The sequence below is a fragment of the Fundulus heteroclitus genome, chromosome 10, assembly GCF_011125445.2.
Source record: "Fundulus heteroclitus isolate FHET01 chromosome 10, MU-UCD_Fhet_4.1, whole genome shotgun sequence".
NCBI lineage: Eukaryota > Metazoa > Chordata > Actinopteri > Cyprinodontiformes > Fundulidae > Fundulus > Fundulus heteroclitus.
In genome coordinates, this window is record NC_046370.1 from 2,045,122 (window position 1) to 2,070,110 (window position 24,989).

The window sequence follows — 24,989 nt, forward strand, 5'->3', positions numbered from 1 at the left end:
ATTCCTTCAAAACAAAAATTATTAAACTCCTAATTGCTCTCGCATTGAAAAAAAAAAAAAGTTTTGGTGAAAATGTTATATTTGTGCATCGGGGGGGGGGGGGGGGGGGGGGGGGGGCGGGGGCACCATGATTTGCATCTTACATTTTTTTTCTATGTGTCCTGTCGGCATCTTTACAAATAGAAAACACATAGCAGGGTAAAGCAGTAAGTTATGTGAAGACATATGTACACGTGTTTTTTTTAATTAAGTGATTTTTTTCCTTTTTTATTTCTTTTGTGAAATGTAGATTTTTTTTCCAGAAAAAATTGTAAAATAGAGTATGTAAATTCAGAAATATTTATATTTGCTAAAATTGAAATAGAAAAAAAATGCCTTCAGTAAATAAAAAGTATCTATGCATACACCAAAATTTCTTTTAATAGAATTTGAATGTTTTACATTTAAAACTATTTATTTTAGTATTTATTAAATTATTTTCGTGTTTCAGTCCCTGTAGCGCTGGCAACAAACCCCAATATTTGATTGGTCGACCTGAAACCAATAGCCACGCCCACTCAGTCTGGGGGTACATTTATGATGTGTTGCCATACACAAACAATACCACAAATGAAACATTGGAATAATTAAAATACTCCTACTGAATTAATGGCATGTTTATTGTTGCTTTCACAATTTAAATATTTAAGTTAGACTTTAAACTAGCAATGACACATTTAGGTAATTATTGAATATTTTCTTATCCCGGCATTTTTGGACCCCCATATTTGCGCAATTAAAGTAAATTTTGAGGCTTTGATAAAACAAAAGCATAATAAAGGTAAACAATAAAACAACTTCTCACAAACATAAGTGCCAAAAATTGTGTTTTTTTAATCCACATCAGTGATTCTTAAACCTTTTATAGCAGGTATCAGAGCAGAAAAAGTTTATTACGCACCACTACATTGACAGACATTATGAAACAGCACAACATGACTTTTTTATTTGTGGCGTTATCTCATACAAACCTATAAAGGGAAAATAAAGACAAAAAAATGTCCAATGGCTATTTAGATAGTGATTGATTGGTTGAATGATTTAAATCTTTTTGTATGCAGACATTCCCAAGATTCAAAATTATCAACAAAAACAAACAAACAACAAAAAGCACTAGTCCTTTAAATCAGCATTGCAAATGGAACATTTCTCTTCAACTTCAAAATCCAATATGGCTGCCTTGCATAAACAACTGATAATGACAACAATTATGACATGGTTGAATTCACCCTAAGAAAAGTTTAGCACGACTTTGTTACGTGAACAAACTTCCTCTAGAGTCTGAAAGAACAGATACCCAGAGCAACACACATGATGTTAGCTTGAAATGCTAAATAGTTAGCCTGGTCGTTGAAGATATCAATTAGCAGATAACTTTCCAGCTTAGAAGTGGAAGTTGATCAAGTTTGGTCGGATGTCATCCCAAGAACCAAGTTCTGATTACAGAGGGAAACAGAAGGCAGCAAAAGGAGGCATTTAATGCTTGTTTCTGGCTCAGCTGTTGTCCTTCTCACTCCAGGTAGTTACCAGAGATTTGCTCCACTGAGCTGCTCCTGATAGGGAGCAGGCGGCCTAAACAGCTTATCTGTTTGTTTTATTTTTGGTCTACATAATGTTTTTTCGTTCAAATTTACCTTGAAAGTAACTGATGACCTTCTGAGTATCTCTTAAATTTTTCACATCAAATACATGTTTCTGCAATTTTTCCCATAGATTTATCAAATTAAACCACACCCACGGACATTTTCCCACCTCATCTGTCCTCAATAGCTTTGTATCTTCTTCAAACTGCAACGGGCAGCTTCTGGAGCAGCTTTGGCCACTAGTTTATTAAGCTGATTGCAATAAGCTGTTCGTAAATCAGCTTTGGAAAGCTCACCCACACAGCTTTAAGAATAAGATTCAGTTTTTTAACTGTTCTGTTGTAAAGCGGCCTTTAATTAGCTCATCCGTGCCACAATAGGTTTGCTCTGCCATAAAACTAGACCTTCATATTTAACCTTTTCATCCAATATTTATTGCTGCAGTATTAAGTCTCAAGAAAAAAAAAAAAGCTAGATTCAGAAATACAACTCCCTTGACATAAACAAGACTTCAACATTAAATGTTTCTTCCAGTTGTTGCAGTGGTGCATTAATTTTCTTTTATTTGAATGTTTCTACAAACACGGTTAACCTTCAAATACCTTACCTGTGGTTGAATAAAGATGTCGTAGTGAAATTTGAGGCTCAGGTCCAAGGTGGTCATGGGCACCCCTGGTCAACGTTTGGCCACATCCGTGTCCGTTTTCATCCAGTAACAGCTTCACGCTTGTTCTCATATTTAAAAGGAACTTAAAAAATACGGAAAGTCTATGTGCATCTTTCTGCGGGCCTTCTCTAAGTTTATTCATCTGCTTTCAGCTGCACGTGCTGCAGGGAGCTCTTATGGATACCAATGTAAAAGACAAAGTGTGAACCAATAGAACCGTTTGCTCTCAAGACCAATCAAACAAAAGTGCAAATTCATTTCTAGAAAATTACATAGGACCAATAAATTATGGATTTTAATCACCTGGTCTATACAATCATATGGAAGACTGCCTTAACAATGGGCCGGTAACACTGAGCTATATTATACACTGGAGTGCAAATCACCGTGTATCCAGTGGAGTGGCTTCAAAGCGACTCCGCTGGAGTCGCTTTGAAGCCACCAGCCGCCATATTGGTACTCCCTATTTTCCCTCAATAACTAGGGAATATGTGCGCTACAGCATCAAATAACGAGGATTTTCTCATGTTCAGGGGGGGCTTAAGACTTTTAAAATGTCAAATGCCATATACTTTTATGTTATGTTCTAAAAATATCAAGTACTGAGAAAGTCATGTGCTGAAATATTTTGCACTTTATTCATTTAAATATATGTTTAACATTTATAAATATATAATATACAAAAACATATATTTACATATGTGTATACATATATATACATATACACATACTTATATATATACATAAAGATTTAATATGAATAACGTGTAAAATATTTCAGCACCTAATTTCCTAGTAGTTGATAGTGTTAGTACATTCACTGACTGTAGAATTACCTGTGAAACATTTTCACACAGCCAGAAAACTGCTTGTTGTTGCAACCAAATCCTATGGGATTCTGTGAGAGTAGGGAGTAGCAAGATGGCAGCCAGTGACTTCAGTTTTTCTGTAAATTCAGCACTCCAGTGTATTATATAGCTCAGTGGTCGGTAAACACTAACAACCCTCAACAAAGGGGCTGAGAAACAAAACATGATTGCTAAGCTGGCTGTTCACAGAGTGCTGTACCCAAGCCTATTAGTGGAAGGTTGAGTGGAAGGAAAAAATGCGGTAGAAAAGGTGCACAAGCTTCATGAGTGTAACGTCCAGCGTGAAGCTTCAGCAACCAGTCGTGATTTTTGTCCTCTGCTTGTGATGCTCCACTGTGTTTCATTAAGACAGCACAGAGGCCTGCAGGACATTTTAGAGAAAGACGAGAGACTTTTGGCCCAACAAGGCAGACAAGGTGAAGGCCGCTAGTGAAGCAATCTGGGGTTCCCAAACACCTCGGCTGAGCGCCTTCATGCTATGGTGCATTGAAACTATTTTTTTTTAAAAAGAGGAGCCCAGACCAAGTATAAAGTGCAGATGTTATACAGTACATGGACAGCCCACTATTCACCTGGCTGGGATTCCTGCAATAATATCCAAGATTTCCAAGAAAATTAATGTTTCTATATTCTGCTTTTTAAGCACTCTAAAGTCAACTATAGGCATATATGTGGTTTATTTGTTATGAAGTATTAGTTGTTTTCTGGTACTATTCGTCCAACCCAGAAGAAAGTTGTTTTAATTCACTGCAACGCCGCTTCTCCCCGTGTGGGGTCGCCCTAGAGCAGCTGCCGCGCAGACTAGGTGCTAAAAGAGCCACGTCGTCTCAACTTTGAGAAGAAATGATCGCGCTCCGCCTCACATCACTGCTTGCTGGGCGTGTTTGTTACTGGGCAGGGCGGCGCAGTCCAGGTAGGTACTTCCTGGAGGGGGGGGCAGGTAATGACAGCGCTACATAGACCAGTCCTGGCCAGCAGAATACCCAAGGATCACTCAGACATGCATGAATCAAGCAAAAACACCAGTTTGGACATGATTTTGATGAAGGAATAGCATTCATAATTAAAAAGCTAAAAAAAAAAAAAAAAGTAGATACTGCATGTGCCTTTTAGAATTTACTGAAATGGTTGAAATACATCACTGCACTGCAAAAAGGGAACTAAAAGTAAGTGAAATTTTCTTGAAATCAGTGCATTTTTCCTTGATTTGAGGTGCTAAATAAGAGTATTTGCCAATGGAATAAGATTTTTGCACTTACAATAGGAACAACTCATCTCCATCATCTTATTTCAAGTGCAGGATGTCTAATTATCTTATTTTAGGGGTAAAATACTCATTCCGTTGGCAAATAGTCTTATTTAGCTCCTCAAATCAAGGAAAAATATACTGATTTCAAGAAATTCTTTCTTACTTTTAGTTCCCTTTTTGCAGTGTGTGTCATGAAGTTATACAAGTTTGACTTTTACCAATTAAATGACTTAATATTTTAACCTGTATTAAACACTATGGCCCGACTGTTGCATGGCACATAGGTTTCTTAGCTAACAGGGGCAGCCAAGTGGATTCTCACCCTTTGTTATTTTTAAATATGTTAGTGACCTTTGAGCAGCACAGATATACTGAAACTTTAATAATCCAAAAATTTTGGGGGATAAGTAATAGTTGGCATTATTTTGCTTCATTGACTTCAACAACAAAAAAGCTTTCCAGTTTTTCTTTTTTTAAACAGGAAATGTTGCTGCTTCAGTCCTGCCTTCCTGTGAATTATATAACTGTTATTTGATACAAATTAAAAAAAAGAATTAAAAAAAGTGTGTTTCAAAGAACTGCTGGGCAGAGGAATGAAAATGAACAAAACAGGAAAAACTTTTTTTTTAATTAAGCGAGCTCACAGTTACAAGCTTTGTTTGTGTGCCTGGGGTTAAGAGGTGCCATAATAATAATAATAATAATATCGGTGACATGGTGTAAGTATATATAAAAAAAATAATAATTAAAGTAGAACACAAGAACGTTCTCACCCGGTGTTTACTGTATGTGACAGGACCAAATGTGCTTTGACCAAATGCATCCGTCTGCTGGCTTGCCTTTGGTCTCAGTGCATGAAACACGACTGACTGACAACTCACACATCCTAAAAAAAGAAACAAAAACGGCTCTTTCCTACACGCGTCCAATTGATAATGTGGAGTAAAAGGCTTGCAGGGATCAGACCGAGTAAAAGTCTCAGAGGCCGTTCCGAGGCCCTTGATGTTGTTCATGCAGTTTTTTCTGTTTCTGATTCAAATACTGAATTCTTACCCGAGCATTTTACATCCGGTGGGGTGGGGGGGGGGGGGGGGGGCGCTGAGGCACGGCGGGGTCCGGGATGCTGATCATGATAAGCATAACAACTCAAAAGACACACGCTTACATACACTCACACGTTCCAAAACCAAACGTTCTCGCTCCAAATTTGTGTGACGGTCGGTGCTTTAAGAGTAAATTCAAGGAGCCGGGGGGCTGCACACGGTGGTGGAAACCAGAGAGATAAAAAGAAAGACATGAAGTAATTTGGCGAGGGGGGGGGCGGAGGTGGGATGCTGATGTGATGGCATGAAGGTAACGTGGGCAGGCTCGGTTACCTATAATGTCCGCATTCATTAAATTATATTACTTCCTCACTCCAGTAAATCCACACACACCCACTCCCATCCTTCCCTCCGTCGTTAGCCCCCCTCCCCTCCCTCCCTCCATCCATCCATCCATCGCCATCACTGCACCGCTTGCTCGTTGGCAGTGCTACCAGAGTCCTGAGGCTTCATCACATCAGGGAGTTCTGGGGGGCTGGAGAAGGCCTCGACGTGCAGCTGCTCAAACATCTCATCTAGGAGGGGGGGGGGGAGCAGAGAAGACGGAGAAACATGAGCTTGGCTGTGACAGCAGAGTAAATCACGTCAGCGAGCGCGTTACGCATGAAAGGACATCTGCAGGAGTTTACGCCTCCAACTGTTGGCCGAGCCAAGCAGGAGAGTCAAATTAGCCCGGTTGCTTAATGACAAGGTGACTGACAGGATGTCAACACTTTTAAAACTCTAGGAGGGAGATGGTTGCGTAACAAAATAAAAGCATTTACAGTAAAACTGCCTTTTTTAGAGCCTTGGGACGATTCACAGACCCCTAATCTAGGGCTGGGCGATAAATCGATTTAATCGATTTAATTCGGATTTACAATTCTTTAAGATTTCATTTTTTGGAAAATGTGGATTTTATTTTGCCAATACACTCATTGGGTTTCCATGAAGAGAACAGCATGTGATGCTGGATATATGTTTAGGCAAATGTATTATCAAAATATTGTTAAGTAGAAACTTTTTTTTACTATAATGCGAGGTACTTCATTTACTTATTTACTTTTTTTTTTTACTTAGTTTGAAGTTCACAAGTGCAGTGAAGCCTGTTCTTAGCTCAATGTGTAATACCACTAGCAGCAAATGTTTTGTTATATTTTCATTGTTTATAATGGCACGGCTGCCATCTTGTTTTACAAGCATGTTTCTCAGCTTGTTTTTAGTTGCACTTTGAATTCAGGTCAACTCCTTGATGAAATGCTTGACATAAAATGCAAGGTTTTAAAATAATTTCTTTTTATGAAACAAAAAGGAGGAAAAAAAAAAAAAAAAAAAAAAAATCGATTAATTGGATTTGGTATGATAAAAATCAGAGATTTATTTTTTAATCCATATCGCCCAGCCCTACCCTAATCTTTAAACCCTTCGGTCCTTGGAATCAGGACTGAAAGCATTTTAATTTGCAGCTGCTTTTGATCAAAGAATCTGACCAGTGAACTGTTTGAAACATTTGCTTCTTCTGTTTTTAATCTCTCTCTACTTTGAAATGTTTTCCTTTTATGCAGAGCTGTTGCCTCGTGTATGAACGCCGTGAACAGCAAACCATTTCATAGCAATTTTCATGCTTCTGTTGTGATGCTTTTTAAAAAATAATCCATTTAGATAAACATTCATAAAAAATGCTCAAATCTCATGAGTAATTAAATCGTATATTATTCTCTAAATACTTTGTATTACACCCGGCACAAAAAGATGGTTCTGATCAACATTTCCAGTTGACTTCTCTGAAATACGACCAAATGAGGACAAGGAGCCCTGCAGCGGGTAGAAATTATTCATCAGAGACATAAACACTGCATTCCCTTACAGTAGACCGAGTGGTCCAGGAAAAAATAGCTGACTTTAAATCTTTAGCTGCTAAAGCGTTTGCAAAAGGTTCCCCTGGCGAGTAAAAAAAAAATTACACACAGTTGGTCCTTTTGCAGACGCTTTAATTTTGCACTTAAAACTTTGAATGTATGCAACGACCAGCGCCCGGCCCTCAAGTCAAATAAATTTCACCTTGAGGGAAAACCATAAGGAATTTTTAGTTGTGCATTTCACGGTGACGGAGCATTTCCTACTTTTGCAGTTTTAGTTCTCAGATTTATTTTTCCAGGGACGTCTCATACCGACATGGTGCCAATCTGGATCTGCCCTGGGATGTTTTTCACCTACTCTGACAACTGATGATTTATGGGTTAGTTTTTGAAGATCTGCTGAAGGGAAATGTGATAATCTGACTAACAAATACCTACCAAAGGTCTGCGAAATACATCGAAATTCATTAGCATCGTCATATGACTGAGGGAAATATAAACATTGCAAATAACAGATTTTTTATTGCGTGCATTTATGCTCTGTATACCAATAATGCATTACTTTTACAACATTTAACAATATCACTGCCCTTTGCATGTTTTACCATGCATGTTGCCGTTAAAACTCAACCAATGCGAGGTTGCACAGAAAATGCGCAAAAAATATTAAATTATATGCAAGATTTGAGTTTTTAAACATTATTTTTCTTCAGTTACACAATAAAAGACTAAAGTACCAAAAGAAAAACTAATGCATAAGAGTCAGGTAATACCACTGATCACAATGGTTTCTAAACGAGTACAAGATAGAAGATGGTGGGCGTGATAAAAAGTTCTGTGTGGCTATGAAATGGAAAGGAATACATTCAAGCAAAATTGGCATTAGTATTTCTTCGTGTATTTTTGTGGTCAGTGGGAGCAGAAATGATTGGATTGTTGTATTTAAAGCCACCCTGTTTAGGACTATAATCTGAGTAATTAATAATAAAACCGTCTTACAACGATTCACGTCAATCTTCAACAGTTAGTTTGGTTGGTTAGGCCACATTAATAAAGTGTTGCTTGAATTTCACAATGTTTTAATGTAAAATAAGATAATTAACCATGCAGCTAAGAGACTTTTTTGTGTCACACCGCCAGACAGTGGAAACACCATCCTGACCACGTTCGTTTTTATCCAAAGGCAGCAAAAGCAGACTTTGTTTAGTTGGTGTTTTATTAGATTAAAATTAATCTAAAAAGGTCAGAAAATGGATCTGTGAAAGGAAACCTTTTTTTTGGTCACGTTAACTCAGCCATGTTCCATGTCCAGAAGGAAAGGAGGTTTGAAGGGGGTGGAGACATAGTCCTGCGCCACACTCTGATACTTAAGTGTAAAACTTAATTTGAAAAATCTGATTTAAAGGCTAACACTTAAGTTATCTAAGGTAAATTTTTACTCACTTTTTGCATTTTCTGTTTTGTTTTTATGTATATTTTCTTACAAACCTCTCATACATTGCCCTGGATGGATGAATGTGCCTTATGCTCTCCACAGAGCTAATATTTTATTAATTTATCTGTCAAAATTCAATAAAAGGACATTTAAAGACACAAATATTGATAGAGTGTTTCAATACGACAGATACACATCAATTAGCAAAAAAAATGTTATCTGAATTTCAGCTGTTTTTATTCTGCCCTAAGACTTTGTGATTTAGTGAAACAAGAGAGCCCAAGATAAAGTCTTTAGAGTTTAAAGCTGGCTAAAGTAGGGTAAGTTATCTTTATGGTTCAGAGGCAAACGAATTGATCCAACAATATTTACCATTTACACGGAAGGCCAGACCAATTGTAGCCGGTGCTTGAGGTCTGGCAGTCTGGTTGGTGAATCCACAATCACCCAGAGTTTTGCTGTCCTCCAGTAACTGATCATCCTGCAGAACCAGAATGGAGACGTTACAAGCAAAAGAGCTTTAAAGTGCAGGAAACCGCTCCGTTACATAGATCCATCATTTCAAATATGGCGCTCCGGAGGTTTAAACTCACTTTGTAGAGACGCTGGTCCTCAGGGGATCTTTTAAGTATTCCTTCAACAATCCGCTTCAGCTCGTAGACGGTGGTGGATTCCTTGGCGTCCGTGAAGATTGTCGTCTTGTGACGCCGGATCATTAGGAACACGTCCTTGAAGATAATCAGCACACAATCATTTGTTACTGCTCGTTACGTGTTGTTGCTGATCTTTGAGGCACCCCGTCCTTGTAAAACACAAGAAGCCATAATTGTTGTCCTCTAGCTATTTTTCTTAAGTTCAAACTGTTGAGCTTGACTGGTGTTTTATATTGTAAGACAAATATGGGGCATTTTCAGCTTCATTCAGGCCTTGCAGATTAAATATATTAAATTTCTTGAGAGTACCTAAAAGTTTCCCCATTCATAAAGTCCACACTTCTCTACAGTCAAATGTCTGTTTTCCAAAAACTCTTACAACATTGTGGATATTTGATCACAAAAAAAAAAAATTCTGTCAAGGTTTTATTATTTGTATTTTCCATGAATACTAAAACAACACAAGTTGGCCTCCAACTTCAGCGCTGGAGGTCGTTTATTTCTTTCCTATAATCTGTAACATTTCAGATCAGCTCTTATAGATCCATAAGAGTTACATTTGCATAATTTAGACTGGTGAATCCTACACTAAATACTGATTCTTCAAAATAAGAGTCTGTGTTTTCCTGGGTTTGGTTCTGAAAATCCAAAAACTAACTTTTGTTTAGACCCAGTTTAAAGAATAACAGGTTTAGGTTGGAACTGAAATTTAAGAGGGACTGGAGGTCAGCATAAAGTGAAATTGCCACTCTCTTTTTACATACATCAAAAGTGTGTAATTGAATATAAATCAATGTAAAAAGTTGCTTGTTTTTCAAACAGTCTTATTTCGGTAATTTCTAAGATTGCTGGTATAGTGGAAAAGCCTGGATATTACTTAGAGAAGCACCAATAACATCTTCCAGTTTTTTAACACGTGAAAGAAAATACATATTGTGTGGGTTCTTAGACCTTAGAGTTACAAGATTATTAGTTTTAAATTTATGCAAAAATAACAAAGCCCTTACCCTTTATCTAATATGTATTAAGCTCAAAACAAACAGCATTAAAGTGTAAGTTGTCAGTGGATGTACTGACTGTAAATACTCACTTCTTATTTTGGATTCAGTTCATAAAATATAAAGGGAAGAAAAAAAAAGAAGGGTTTTCAGTATTTGGCCTACAGATCATTGATCAGATCGGACAAGGAAACATTGAAAAACCCTTAAATTATGGCTAATTTTAATTTGTATTACATATACACCTGAAGAGATTATAATCAAAGGCAAAGACAACATAGAAATAACAATAAACCAAATGGCAAATCTGAGCCTTCACTGAAGCAGGCAGTTCTAACTTACTTGGACGACATCCCAAAAATAGTTACTGCATCACACAGCATTTTTATTTTCGATTTTCATTTAGTACCTGAATTAAGTATTTTTAATTTAACTTCCATTTTTGCTGTGAACTACTGGTACAAAAAAGAAAACACACAACACAGAAGGTATATATATATAAAAAAAAGCATCGTAATGATACAGTCAACACTGCGGACAAAACATAGAAGATTAACGAAGAAGAATACCTAGCCCTTTCAGCGCAGTTAGCTGTGAGCTAGCACGTATCCAATCTGAATACTCAACCACAATAAAGCCAGACGGGTTTAAAAACAAACGTTAGTAACTTGACAATGAAATAATTATTTTCAGCTGCCAGTAAATAGCTTAACGATGTAGCTAACTTGTTAGCATTACACACATTAGGCGATCAGAAACGCAAGCTAACATAGCCAGTTTAGCTTGAGCAGGCTAACAAAAAGCAAAGTTAACACAACATTCTGTGGCACTTCCACGCCAACCAGCCAGCGTTAATTCAGTTACTGTAGTTCAGCACTAATCTCGTAACAATAATCGTTAAACAAAGTTACCATTTCAAGGGATCAGCTAGCTAGCCAGTTACGCCAGCCCCGACTGTACTGCACCAACGCTTGCGGATGTTGCGCAACGCACGTAGTCACGGTCGGTATTCACGGAGGATAAATACGTGACCCTACGCAACGCTGCGTGAGCTGGTTCAGAATTTGGCGCGAGGCGTTTACGAGCAGGAAGAGGGAGAAGGCGCAGCTGTGGTGTAAACATACATACAAACGCGTATCTGTGCCGAAGAGCGACTGGAAAACGGGGTTATGGTTGGTGTCATATGATTTCTTTCATTTTCTAGACTAAACCCTCGGGTGTCAGGGGTTCAAAAGCGGGGTTTGACGGGCGGTAGTTAGCTAGCGACGTTACGTTTGTAGCTGCTTGGTTGTTATTGTCAGCTAAATGTTTGGCGTTTTTTTTTTACGCAGGTGACAGTTACGCATGTTTGTGCAAAGTTTAACTTAATATATTTTTTACTTTGAGCCAATTAACATTAATTCCCACATCTCCACTTTTTATCAGAATTTATATTTGGTTTGTTTTGCATTTATTTTATGTGCCCGGTTTTAACTGCTCAGTTTTAGCCCTTTTTTACATCTATTTTTATCGTTTTGGGTTTGTCATGTTACCAATTAAGCTTCTGCTGTTTTCGGTCACTTTGTGCATTTTATTATCTGACCTTCTAAACGGATTGTGCTTAGATATCTAAGACATTTTAACCTAAAGATGGGACCACGGTGGAGCAGCAAAAACCATATCAGGGGAAAAAGCAAGACAAACATATCTGATTTGTTTTGTTTTCTGAAGACGTTACACTGCTGAAAGAACTGGTTTAAGGTACTAATACAGTTCTTATAATGAATAAATAAGATACAGCTCCTAAGAGACAAGAAAGTACATTTATATTTTCAGCTATTTCAGTTCTATCTTTATAATTCAACAATTTCACAAAACAAGAACTCCCAAGAAACGGCTTGTTGAATTCCTTGCTCAGGTAATTGAATAATGTCTGAAAACAAGCAAAATATTGGACTAGAATTGGGAAATGGTTGATGGTTTAGATGCAAACAACTAGATTGAAATATATTCAATTTTATTTATATAGTGCCAATGCACAGCACATCACCTCAGGGCACTTTACAAAGTCAAATTCAATCAAATCCTCCAGGTTGGTCAGAAAGTTTCCTCTCTAAGGAAACCCAGCAGGTTGCATCAAGTCTCTCCAAGCAGCATTCACTCCTCCTGAAAGAGCGTAGAGCCACAGTGGACAGTCGTCTGCATTGTTGATGGCTTTGCAGCAATCCCTCATACTGAGCTTGCATGAAGCGACAGTGGAGAGGAAAACTCCCCTTTAACAGGGAGGAGAACCTCCAGCAGGAACAGAACCAGGCTCAGTGTGAACGCTCATCTGCCTCGACCCACTGGTGGTTAGAGAAGACAGAGCAGAGACACAGAAAGCACAGAAGCTCACATTGACCCAGGAGTACTTTCTATGTTAGATGGTAATAGTGGATGATCTGTCTTCCATGGATGATGTCACAGCTTAAAAGAAGTTGCCTAGTTTATATCCTGTCTATGCAGCTTTAGGATGACCATACATACTACATTTCACCTTTTTATAAGATCTTCTCAGTATCAGCTTGATGGGGAGTGGGGGACCAGATACCATATTGTGGAGATGAATCAATCTGGTTTTTGCTGGTATCTACTGATTTTCTGTTGTCTTTCAGGTCTGACCTGTGTATCCTGATTTTTGTCAATTATCTGATCTCTTTTGTTGCGTTTAATCTATTTTAATTCCAAGCATAAACTAAAATGTGTAGCAGGTTACTTGATTTAGTCCTTCCTTTTGAACTCTACTCTAAATACGATGATCACAGTAAAGATTTCTAATTAAGAGATGCTTTGCTAAGTCTTTATCGGCCTAATACCCATTTCTGTTTGTTTTTTTTTGAAGTCTCACCTGATAACAGTTTTGAGCGATTCAGTTTTATTCCTAGACTAAACACACAAATTAGGGGAAAAAAAGAATAGCTTCAGGTTCTTTGTAGAACTTTTGGTTTTGATGCATTTAAGGAACAGAACAGAGAATATTTGAGATAAATATTTCAGGGTTTTTTTTTCAGCCTTTGACCAATAAAAACAGTCCGATTTTGATCACTCCCCAACTGATTGGTGCATCTCTATTATATCCTGAAAACAAGTGGTTCTTGTTACATTAACTGTCCTCTTCGTTTTTACTGTTGTAATAGAGATGATAAATAACAGTAAGCTGTGTCTTTTTTTTTATCAGTGGGACATGTTTAATTTTTAACCAGCAATTAGCCCTACTGTCCTGGTTTCTATATTAAAAGAACTCCATATATTAACTTGTTTTAATAACAATGAGATCCAGCAATGAGAGCGGTTCTCCATATAAGATCTTTTCATGGTTTTACACTGCAAAACGAGCCGCGTCTCAATATTTAGATACCCTTTTTATAAGTTTATCTATGTTTTTAATCCTTTTGTTCTTAATTTTATTTTTAGTTCTTAAGTTTATTGTGAGACAAGTTGATGAAATCATACTTCTATGTTTTTGGAGCATAATTATACTTAATCAAAAACCTGGTAAAAAAATCTATTTATTGAAGATTATGTTAAAGATATATCCAAGGTCAAATGATTTAATGGCTTGAAATGGTTTTGAATGTGTTTTTAGCCTAGTTCTGGTGGTTTGTATCGGTCATCCTCCATGCTCTGTGTTCCTTTGTTCATATTTACCTGTTTTGGGGTCATGTTTTATTTATTATGTGGCCTTTAGTAAATAGCTGCCCTCTTTCTGGGGTGAGGCAGGAGACCTTTAAGCTGCTGGACCTGTTGCCTACTGGTCTGTATGCTAATCTTCAGGCCAGTAAGACTTGATCATCAACAAGAGGTCAATGCAATGTCAGGGGCGTCTAAATAGCCCAAAGATGGCAACAAAATGTGCTCCAACAGGTTTAAAGAGACAAGCAACCTTTTTTTCTTTGAGAAAAAAACAAGTCTAAACCCTAAAGAAATGGTTTCAAAGTTTTCAATATGCCAGTACCCTCGTGTTTTTATTCTGTGAATAATTAAGTCATTCATAATTTTAAAGGTGGGATTAATTTTAAAGGTGGGATTAATTGAGTATGAAGTTGATTGGCTGACCATTGACGTTTAAACAAATGTTCATTAGACACAAGAAACCTGTTGTCCTATGCCCAGTCCACAATTTACGGTCTCTTAATTTTGTGTTTTTTATTTTTTTTTTTGTTTTTTTTTAATGGCATGTTTATTATTGCTTTCACAATTTTAATATTTAAGTTAGACTTTAAACTAGCAATTACACATTTAGGTAATCATTGAATATTTTCTTATCCCGGCATTTTTGGACCCCCATATTTCTGCAATTAAAGTAAATTTTGAGGCTTTGATAAAAAAAATAATAATATAAATGCATAATAAAGGTAAACAATAAAACAACTTCTCACCAAACATAAGTGCCAAAAATTTTATTTTTTTAATACACATCAGTGATTCTTAAACCTTTTATTGCAGGTATCAGAGCAGAAAAATTTTATTACGCACCACTACACTGCTACTCTTAATTTTGTGTTTTTTTTTATATTTCCCAGCATGCCACCCTAATTAAAAAGAGCTGAAGAAATCCTCGCACAATGTCGGTTCCAGTGGAATCTACAACGTCCAGGGTGCACCTCCCTCTCCCCGTCCACTTCTCCCACCCAGAGCAGTCCTTCTCCCTCAAAAAGCGCCGATTCCCATTATCCTCATCGTCCACCTCCAATTCCTCCAGCGCCTCCCCTGTTCGAGGCTCCTACCTCCCGCCACTGCCACCATCCAAGGGATGGCCCTCGGTGAGCAGGATGTTCCCTCAGCATCAGTCCCCGTGGACGCCGCTGTCCGATTCTCTGTGTAAATCCCCCCCTCCCTGCTCGGAGTATGATCCCAGTAAACATAAATCCTATTTTGGACACTGCTTCACTAATTTGGGCCTTCTTGGGAGAGGATCCTTCGGAGTGGTTTATAAGGTGAGCATAAAAAAAAAACTTGGATGTACTGTATTTTTCAGACTAAAAGGTGCACTTAAAATCCTTGATTTTTCTCAAAAAAACGATCGTGCTCCTTTTATATATGATCGCCGTTGCGATTACTGAAATCTATTAAAATTTGTAAGTACGATTTTGGTTAGCAACAAAGCCGCTCCACTCAATGGATATTCAGAGCATTACGATACACTTTGTCACTGATAAAGACCCCTGAGCTGTCTACCAGACTGCCTGACTGTAATGTCTAAACTAGAAGTGCATTCATGTAAGGCAGCCTGGAGTACGCGCTAGCAACAATAAACCTAGTAAGTTAATTCAGTATAAAAGTTATGTTTGTTAAGATTAGCCGAGCTAATGTAGATATACCAGAATGTTTTTGCCTGCTGACTGTGACCTTGAACCTTACACCTAATGCGCTGCCTTTGCTAAATTATTGATGTTCAACTTTTATTTTTTATTTTTGCTATATGACCAAACCAAAAAATGTAATGTAATTTATTGGAATTTAATGTGACAGAACAAGAAAAAGAATCAGCTTTAATCAGAGTTTATGCACGAAAACAAAGATTTTTGACCGAAGTTCCTCTTTGCAGTGAAGACATTTTAAGCATATAGAGTAAGCAAAATAAGGTAATGCATAATGTGGCCATGGAAGGGTAGAGATGCATACGGTAGTTCTTTTTTTATTATTATTTATAAAAAATGTTTAGCCCCTGAGTTAATACATTGTAGAGCCACTTTTCTACAGCAGTTATGTCTAGTAATGAAGGTTTTAGGTCGGGACATAGAATACACAGAACCTGACATTTGTCTTTGTAAAAATTTCTCAAGTTCAGCCACATGAAATAATATCTGTGAACATCAGTTCTCAAGTTTTACTGCAAATCCTCAGTGGAATTGGAGTGTGGACTTTGACTAGGCCATTCTAGCACACAAATGTTATTTTTTATTTTTCATGCTTTTTTCCATAGTAATGTAACTAAGTGTGGCTGTCACAATCCATAAATACAATGACAACGACACACTCCATGCAAAAAAGAATAGGAGTAGGAAGAGCAATTATTAACTCCTACCTCTTTTTTGTATTTCAAAAAGAAAAGTGTATAAGTGGAGCTGTCAGATTTATGTTTGACAACAAAAAAGAAAACCGTGTACATTTCAGATGATATCACCTTCCTTTTCATATAATTTGAAGATTTTTAATTTGTACTTGTATTTAAACTGGTTAATATTTGAACATTTGAAATCATTTTCCAGGGAGTTCCATTGTTTCTATCCAGCCACAGAAACACACATTTGTCTGTGTGGTCCTTGTGAAAGAAAATTTAAAGTCACTTTCTTCTACTACTTGTTACACGTTACAGTAAAAAGGGTTTGCAGACCAGGTTTTGATCTGAACCGTTCACAGTTGGAGCTCTGGCTCCATGTTTGCAGAGTGCTAGAAGATAAAACTCCCCCAATCTCTTGCGGTGTTTTGTCCCCTACTTGAGAAAAGCTTCCCCGTAGCATGCTGCTGTCACCACCGTGTTTTACTGTGGAGATGGTGCCTTCAGGATATGTCAACGCAAAGGGGAATAATTTGAAAACCTTGTATAATTTCATCCACGTCAGATTATAGATGGATAGGGAGATAGATAAATACATATCTTTATTGTCATTTTGTATGCACAAAGTGCGTACAGAACAAAATTTCGTTTGCATACAGCTTGAAAAAAATCACTCTAGAAATCACTTCAAAAATCACAGTAGATTGCACTAATTTTCAGGATAAAGATGCAGCAGCGATTTATGTAAACAATTGAAATGTAAAACAATGTAACAAAGCAAACAATGCATGGGAAATAGACAGTATGCTATTCACGGTATCCAGATGCAGCAGCAATTTATGTAAACAATGCGTTTACATACAGTAGTTCAATATGAACTACTGAGTTGAGGTCTATCGGATTAAATCCCAACATGTATTGAAGTTTGTGGTTTAAACGAGACACTGTACCCTAATGAACACATAGACTTTTTTTTAAGCGTCTTCTGTATTTCTGCAGGTGCAAAACAAAAAGGATGGTCGTCTGTACGCCGTGAAGCTGTCTGCCCAGCGCTTCAGGGGTGTCGGCGAGCGGAAGCGAAGCGTTAGAGAAGCCAGGAACCACGAGCGCATTTGTCCTCATCCTCACATTCTGGATTTTGTGGCAGCGTGGGAGGAGAGCGGCCGACTGTTCATCCAAACGGAGCTGTGCAGCACCAGCCTGCTGCTGTACGCTGAGAACAAGCCTCCTGGTCCAGGTCTGGTTTAAAAAAAGAAAAACTTTATAAACTAGAAAAAGCTGTTCCTGCGTAACAGCGAGTGAGAATGTAAATCTGCAGAATGATTGAGCAGAAGATGCAGAAAACATTGAAATCAGATTTGAAGAATTTGAAAAAATGTAAGACTTTAAAGGGATTTGAAGAATTTGAAAAAATTTGAAGGAATTTGAAAAATTTGAAGAATTATAAGATTAAGAACAATTAGAAGAATTGGAAGTATAGGAAGAATTTGAAGCAATTTGCATTGATTTCAATGGGAACAGCCAAAAAAATCGCACAAAAAGTGAAATATTTTAAAAAGTGTAAAAGTTAACGTAACCATGAGATATAGTAGGCATGCCAGAAACGAGCCGAACATTTTGATACCAAAACTGTTGAAATTGGTTGAAAAAAAATGATTATCATATCTGAAGGATTCGAACAGTTTGGACTACCTGAACAGTTTGAAAAACGACAAAAATGTGAAATATTTGAAGTATTTGAGGGAATTTGAAGGATTTGAAGAACTTAGAAGAAGTTGAAGGAATTTGCGTTGATTTTAATGGGAGCAACCAAAAACGCACAAAAAGTGAAATATTTTAAAAAGTGTAAAAGTTAGCATAACCATGAGATATAGCAGGCATGCTGGGAACGAGCCGAACATTTTGATACCAAAACTGTTGAAATTGGTTGAAAAAAAAATTTATTATCATTTCTGAAGGATTCGAACAGTTTGGACTACCTGAACAGTTTGAAATATTTGAAATATTTGAAGAATTTGAAGTATTTAAATTATTTGAAGGATTTGAAGAACTTAGAAGAAGTTGAAGGAATTTGCGTTGATTTCAATGGGAGCAACCAAAAACGCACAAAAAGTGAAATATTTTAAAAAGTGTAAAAGTTAGCATAACTATGAGATATAGCAGGCATGCCAGAAACGAGCCAAACATTTTGATACCAAAACTGTTGAAATTGGTTGGGGAAAAAAATTATCATATCTGAAAGATTCGAACAGTTTGGACTACCTGAACAGTTTGAAAAACGACAAAAATGTGAAATATTTGAAGGATTTAAATTATTTGAAGGATTTGAAGAACTTAGAAGAAGTTGAAGGAATTTGCGTTGATTTCAATGGGAGCAACCAAAAACGCACAAAAAGTGAAATATTTTAAAAAGTGTAAAAGTTAGCATAACTATGAGATATAGCAGGCATGCCGGGAACGAGCCGAATGTTTTGACACCAAAACTGTCGAAATTGGTTGAAAAAAAAATATCATATCTGAAGGATTCGAACAGTTTGGACTACCTGAACAGTTTGAAAAACGACAAAAATGTGAAATATTTGAAGTATTTAAATTATTTGAAGAATTTGAAGAATGTGAAGAATTTGAAGGATTTGAAGAACTTAGAAGAAGTTGAAGGAATTTGCGTTGATTTATATGGGAGCAACCAAAAACGCACAAAAAGTGAAATATTTTAAAAAGTGTAAAAGTTAGCATAACCATGAGTCATAGCAGGCATGTCAGAAACGAGCCGAACATTTTGACACCAAAATTGTTGAAATTGGTTGAAAAAAAATTATCATATCTGAAGGGTTCGAACCGTTTGGACTACCTGAAAAGTTTGAAAAACGACAAAAATGTGAAATATTTGAAGTATTTAAATTATTTGAAGAATGTGAAGAATTTAAAGGAATTTGAAGAACTTAGAAGTTGAAGGAATTTGCGTTGATTTCAATGGGAGCAACCAAAAACGCACAAAAAGTGAAATATTTTAAAAAGTGTAAAAGTTAGCATAACCATGGGTCATAGCAGGCATGCCGGGAACGAGCCGAACGTTTTGACACCATAATTGTTGAAATTTGTTGAAGTATGCGGGAGTAGTTAGACGCCGACGGAATAATAATAATAAAGAAAAACAGGAAAACGAAAAGTGAGAATGCTGTATAGCATTATCTGTTTAAAAGAAACTCTCATTTCCTGACTTATTGACTGCCGTTCCATTCTTTCCCCTCAACGCTGGTTGATCCAGACGAGCCAGCGGCGTGGGGCTACCTGTGCGACCTCCTATCTGCTCTGCACCACCTCCACTCTCGTGGTTTTATACATTTGGACCTCAAACCCGCCAACGTCCTGATCACGGACTCCGGCCGACTCAAGCTGGGCGACTTTGGGCTGATGCTGGACATGAGTCAGGCGGGAGATGATGAGTGCAGAAACGGCAAGGCGAAGGAGGACATCCAGGAGGGAGATCCAAGATACATGGCTCCGGAGCTGCTGCGCGGGGAATACGGACCTGCCGCAGATGTTTTTAGGTACGTCTGTAGAAAAAGAGAACGTCCTTAACCATGCTTGGTCCTGAGCTTCATTAAAAACTCCTTTTTTTTATGTGCTTAGTTTGGGTGTTTCTATTCTGGAGCTCGCCTGTAACCTAGAAGTTCCTAACGGCGGCCCGGGATGGCAGCAGCTCAGACGGGGTCACCTTCCCTCAGAGTTTACCAACGGTAGCGTCGCCTCCCTGTCGTTCAGTAGCGAAGCTATCGGGATGAAATACTGAACGTTTTTTTTACTGTTTCTGTGTGTATTTCCAGGCCTGTCTGTGGAACTGCAGTCAGTCCTGAGGATGATGCTGATCCCAGAACCGTCTGAGAGACCTACAGTCTCAGAGCTCCTGGCTCTGCCTTCTGTCAGGAAACGCCGATGGAAAAGGCGCTTTTATCTCACGGTTGCTGAGACCATGTTGGCACTGATCTCCTTCTGCCAGGTGCTGATTCTGGTTTATAAGTTTAGCACTAAGCGAATCTGATCACCATGACTGAATTCTTCCTTTCCTCTTCGCCAGCTTGTGGCGTGCTTCGGCTGCAAGCTCCTCTCCTCGGTTCCCTTCCCGTTTCCGCCTTGCTGGTCGAAGCCGGAGCCTCGTACGCCCCCGAAGGAGAGCTGCGACCGAGACGCGACGCTGAGCCTCAGCTCCCTGCACACTGACCCAGGAAGTCCCGAGGATGATGAGGGGGTTTTTCTGCATCACACGGACCCAGAACTTTCCCCCACCTTTGCACACAGGTACAGAATCATTATGGCGCGCAGTGCAGGTCAGCATCCTCATCTTTGGCATGGATGTGGGATTAATTCGGGGGCTTTTGATGATGCTTTTGATTTGTGGGTTTTCTCTAATCCACACAAAGTGAAATTTTGGCATAAAGCCACTTTAATGTCAGTAGGTGGCCCTTAGTAAGTTGCTGTGTCCATGGATGGACGGATTGATCTTTGCAAAAATCCCAAAAAAGTTGTACAAACTGTGGGGGAGAAAAAAGACTGTTGGCTGTGCCAAATCAAGGAAATAAATAAAACAAAACGGGGCCTACCTGTCATCTAATCTAAGTAACAATAACGGAAATCCTACTATCCTAGTCTAACAAAAGGCTCACAAAACTTTACATGTATAGGGTACCTCAGACTCACCTTGTCCCCTAACTCTCACCACAACCTTCTACATAAGGAAAGTGTTGAAACTACTGACTCAATTTAGCAGAGGCAGTCTTTAGTCACTCATTTACAAACTATGTTTAAAAAAAAAATCGTTAGAGCCTGCTTTGACGTGTGAATCCACAATAAAGTCAAACTTGCGTACCAGATTCTTGTTTTCAGACATCACTGCAGTTTTCTCTTGTATAATAATTTTACCTGTGAAATGGTTTCCTGTGCATAATTCATTAAATCTGACCACATGTGTGCTCAGGATTGCTTTTGTGAAGATTTTGACTAATATGAACTCATTAGCCTCTGCCTGAAGTATTTTTTTATTTAATTTAGGGCTGAACGATTTGGGGAAAAAAATCTAATTGCGATTTTTTTTTCTTCTTAATATTGCGATTTAATGCGATTTATTTTTTATTTATTTTTTTTTCCCAGTTTAATTTATCATGTCTTTTTAAACGTATACAAACAACAAATCATTTTGTTTCCTCACTGTGCAGATTATTTGCTAAAAGACCCACAGCATCTAAACTCAGAGCAGAAATTATTGCGTTCTGCCTACAATATATTTCAACCAAAATTGCAATTTTAACTGTTCTCTGCATTAACCACAAGCAACAAAAATGGCCTCTAAATAAAGATGTTTGTAAACGAGGACTATTTAAAACAAGAACTTTTAATGTTTCTATTAATCAGAATATTATTCAAGAGAACAGCTTTTAATTGATTTGGACATCAATCCTTCTTGAACATAAAGTGCAACCAACAAGCAAGTCTATGTATTAAACTGATTGACCTGTACTTAATGCTATGTATGATTATATAAACTCTAAAACAAGTAATAAAATTAGATTATCTCACTGCTGCAACTGTCTTCCCTTCCATGTGGAGCAAACCCACTTTAAACATTTTACCAACACCTAATGGACGTGTCTAATTCCCTGATTGTTACATAGCCAAAAATTGCAGACTCTGCGATTTGGAAATTGCGTTTTTTTTTAAAATCGCGATTATATTGAAAATGCGATTAATTGTTCAGCCCTAATTTAATTTACATTGAATTTGCTTTTTTTTTTTTCTTTTTTTCTTATTTCCTCTAAAGGGTTAAATTCCGACTGCCGGTGGAAAGCACATCCACTCCTCTCCCAGGTTCATCGATGCACAGCCGGCAGAGCCCCGACCACACGTCCCTGATATCTACGCAGTCGGTTCTGGGAGACTGGTCCTCCTGTAACTTGACTCTGACTCCATCCAGCATCCAGTCGAGCGGCTCCTGTCTCTCACCGACACCCGACGCCAGCCCCATACACGCAGAGCATCATCCAAGCTCTTCGTCCTCTAAGCGGCACAGGCGTAACTGGGTCGCCACAGACAAGGCGGCGCCGCCGCGCCCCAACTTTGAACCAAAGAACCTGCTCAGCCTGTTCGATGAAACGACTCTAGAGGGAGAGCCTTAGGAACGTTGTGCATCCCTCTTGGACATATGAACTAAGATTATTTAGTGTCGCTTTGCGTTTTCACATAATGCAAAGCAACACCAAGTTTTTTGCATTTTGTAAGTTTTTGCAGGTTTTTTTTAAAAAAAAAAGTGTTTTTGAAAAACAATGATTCAGGGAAAGGGTTTGAATATATAATCAGACCTTTAAAGCACTTTTTTTATTTTTTAGATTTGTGTAAATGCAGACAGTTTTGTAAAACTGCCGTGGCGTGATCAATTGTGTGATGAAGCCCAGAGTAATTTTCCCTAAGCAGCTGCAAAAGAAAAGTTTGCAGGCACCTTGCAGTGTCCGCTGTGGCTATGAAGCTTAGGAAAAGGCAAAGTCTGACTAGTCAGGGTTTGTTTTCTTCATTTCTGTTACTGTTTTTGTGATGTTATGAGCGTGGGAGGTCTAGAACTCCAATATCCAGCATGCAACGGGGTTCAGGTGCATGTAGCTCCAAAAGAAGGCTGTTGTGGAATGCATAGACAATATGATTTTATCATAATATTAATATTATATCATAATATAATGTCTGTGGTGGAATGTAGCACTGTACTTTGGAGTTATGCTGGTGCTATTAAGTAAACCTACAAAAAACACAGTTTACACGCCTCGTCTGTTTCTTATAGAAAGAAGGACAAGACATGGTGTCAGAAGTGGCTGAGCAGTTACAGATGGAAGATTTGCCACAGAAAAAAAACAACAAATAACAAAAAAACAACCCAAAGCCTCTGGTCACGTGAGTAAAGACATGATAGCGATGCAACAGGCTACTAGAGTTTGCTATGGCGTGTCGTGGTAGAAGTGGAAGCAGGGGACAGATCGAACAAGTAGAAGAGGATCTGGTACCTGAATCGGAAGACGACCAACAGCAGGAGAAGGTGGTGGATGTCCCTCTACCCTGACGTACGGTCATGGATAAGCTAAATCCAACCACTTCTATGCAACTGACTGGTAATCTTGCTCATAACTGGAAGCGTTTCAAGCAAAGATTTAATATATACCTAGCAGGAGGTGATAATGAAAACCTGAAAGCTCGTATCCTTTTGCATGTGATGGGAGAAGACTGGATGTTTATTATAGCTTCCAGCTGGATGAAGCTAATCTGACCTTAGCAGGGCTGGTCAGAATGTGACCTTTTAGAGGTACAAGTTTGTTTTTTTTATCCATGACCAAAGGCAAAGAGTACCTTTTGAGCAGTACTCAGCAGAGCTCCACACGCTACGTGAAACACATGAATTTGATACTGAGGAATTCAATTCAATTTTATTTATATAGCACCAAATCATGAAACATGTCATCTCAAGGGACTTTACAAAGTCAAGTTCAATCATATTATACAGATTGGTCAAAAATTCCTATATAAGGGAACCAGTTGATTGCATCAAAGTCCCGACAAGCAGCATTCACTCCTGGAGAAACGTAGAGCTACAGGGAGAGTCATCTGCATTGTCCATGGCTTTGCTGCAATCCCTCATACTGAGCAAACATGAAGCGACAGTGGAAAGAAAAACTCCCCATTAACGGGAAGGAAAACCTCCAGCAGAACCGGGCTCAGTGTGAACGGTCATCTGCCTCGACCGACTGGGGGTTACAGAAGACAGAACAGAGACACAACAAGAGAGACAAAAAAGCACAGAAGCACACATTGATCCAGTAATCTGTTCTACGTTAGATGGTAGTAGCGGGTGAGCCGTCTTCTCTGGATGATGTCACAGTTAACAGAACGCCAGACCAGGTGTACCTACTATGAAGATAAAAGAGAGAGAACAGAAAGTTAAAGCAGAAATGACAACACATTAAGCATAATTGAAGAACAGTAGAACTCTATAGAGTGAGAAAATTATATGATATTCATTAGTGAGAGACAGGATCATTTGTGGCACAGTGGATAATGCACTCAGAGAGACTGGACTTACATTAGATAAGTGTGTTGCTATGCGCAGAGCAGCAGAAACCACTTGAGCAAAAGCGCTACGGAGAGGTGAAACTGCACGTGGTACACAAGGAGCAGATGAAAAAGAAGACATTTAAACAAACAAAAGGAAAAGAGAGGGAAATTTGCAGAGTTTTAATGTGGTACATGTGCAGGCAGCCATACGCCGAAATCATGTCCTGCATTTGGAAAATCCTCCAACAACAACAAGCAATCACCATGCAAGATTTTGCAAAGCAGCTTCAAAACAAAGTTCACCCAGTAGATGAGGATGATGGTGAGTTTGCTGGGGAAGAGTCTCAGTCATCCAGGTCATGGTCATTCCAAAAAAAAAAGTAAAAAAAACAAAGCAACTGGACTTGTTTTTCGTAGTTGAAGACGTTTCGCTTCCACAATTCAAAAAGTC

General features: G+C 38.2%; 2 protein-coding genes across 3 annotated transcripts; one reads left to right on the forward strand and one right to left on the reverse strand.

Annotated features, from left to right (window-relative positions):
- Positions 1 to 5,016: 5,016 nt before the first annotated feature.
- LOC105916107 (elongin-B) lies at positions 5,017 to 11,467 on the reverse strand. 2 transcript variants are annotated; one of them, XM_021309459.2, is made up of 5 exons: positions 11,346 to 11,428; positions 10,527 to 10,528; positions 9,377 to 9,511; positions 9,156 to 9,264; positions 5,017 to 6,025 (listed from the first exon to the last, which is right to left on the reverse strand). In XM_021309459.2, the coding sequence occupies exons 3-5, from the start codon at positions 9,497 to 9,499 to the stop codon at positions 5,913 to 5,915; spliced, it is 345 nt and encodes a 114-aa protein (XP_021165134.1). In that variant the 5' UTR covers positions 9,500 to 9,511; positions 10,527 to 10,528; positions 11,346 to 11,428; the 3' UTR covers positions 5,017 to 5,912. The 2 variants fall into 2 exon arrangements, with proteins under 2 accessions (XP_021165134.1, XP_021165133.1); XM_021309458.2 differs by lacking the exon at positions 10,527 to 10,528 and having other exon boundaries at positions 11,346 to 11,467.
- Positions 11,468 to 11,494: 27 nt separating this feature from the next.
- On the forward strand, positions 11,495 to 23,248 carry pkmyt1 (protein kinase, membrane associated tyrosine/threonine 1). Its single transcript, XM_012850417.3, has 8 exons — positions 11,495 to 11,606; positions 14,976 to 15,389; positions 17,453 to 17,690; positions 19,722 to 20,004; positions 20,087 to 20,193; positions 20,281 to 20,453; positions 20,532 to 20,752; positions 22,269 to 23,248. Exons 2-8 carry the CDS (start codon positions 15,018 to 15,020, stop codon positions 22,621 to 22,623), a joined length of 1,749 nt encoding a protein of 582 aa, XP_012705871.2. The 5' UTR covers positions 11,495 to 11,606; positions 14,976 to 15,017; the 3' UTR covers positions 22,624 to 23,248.
- The last annotated feature ends 1,741 nt before the right edge of the window (positions 23,249 to 24,989 follow it).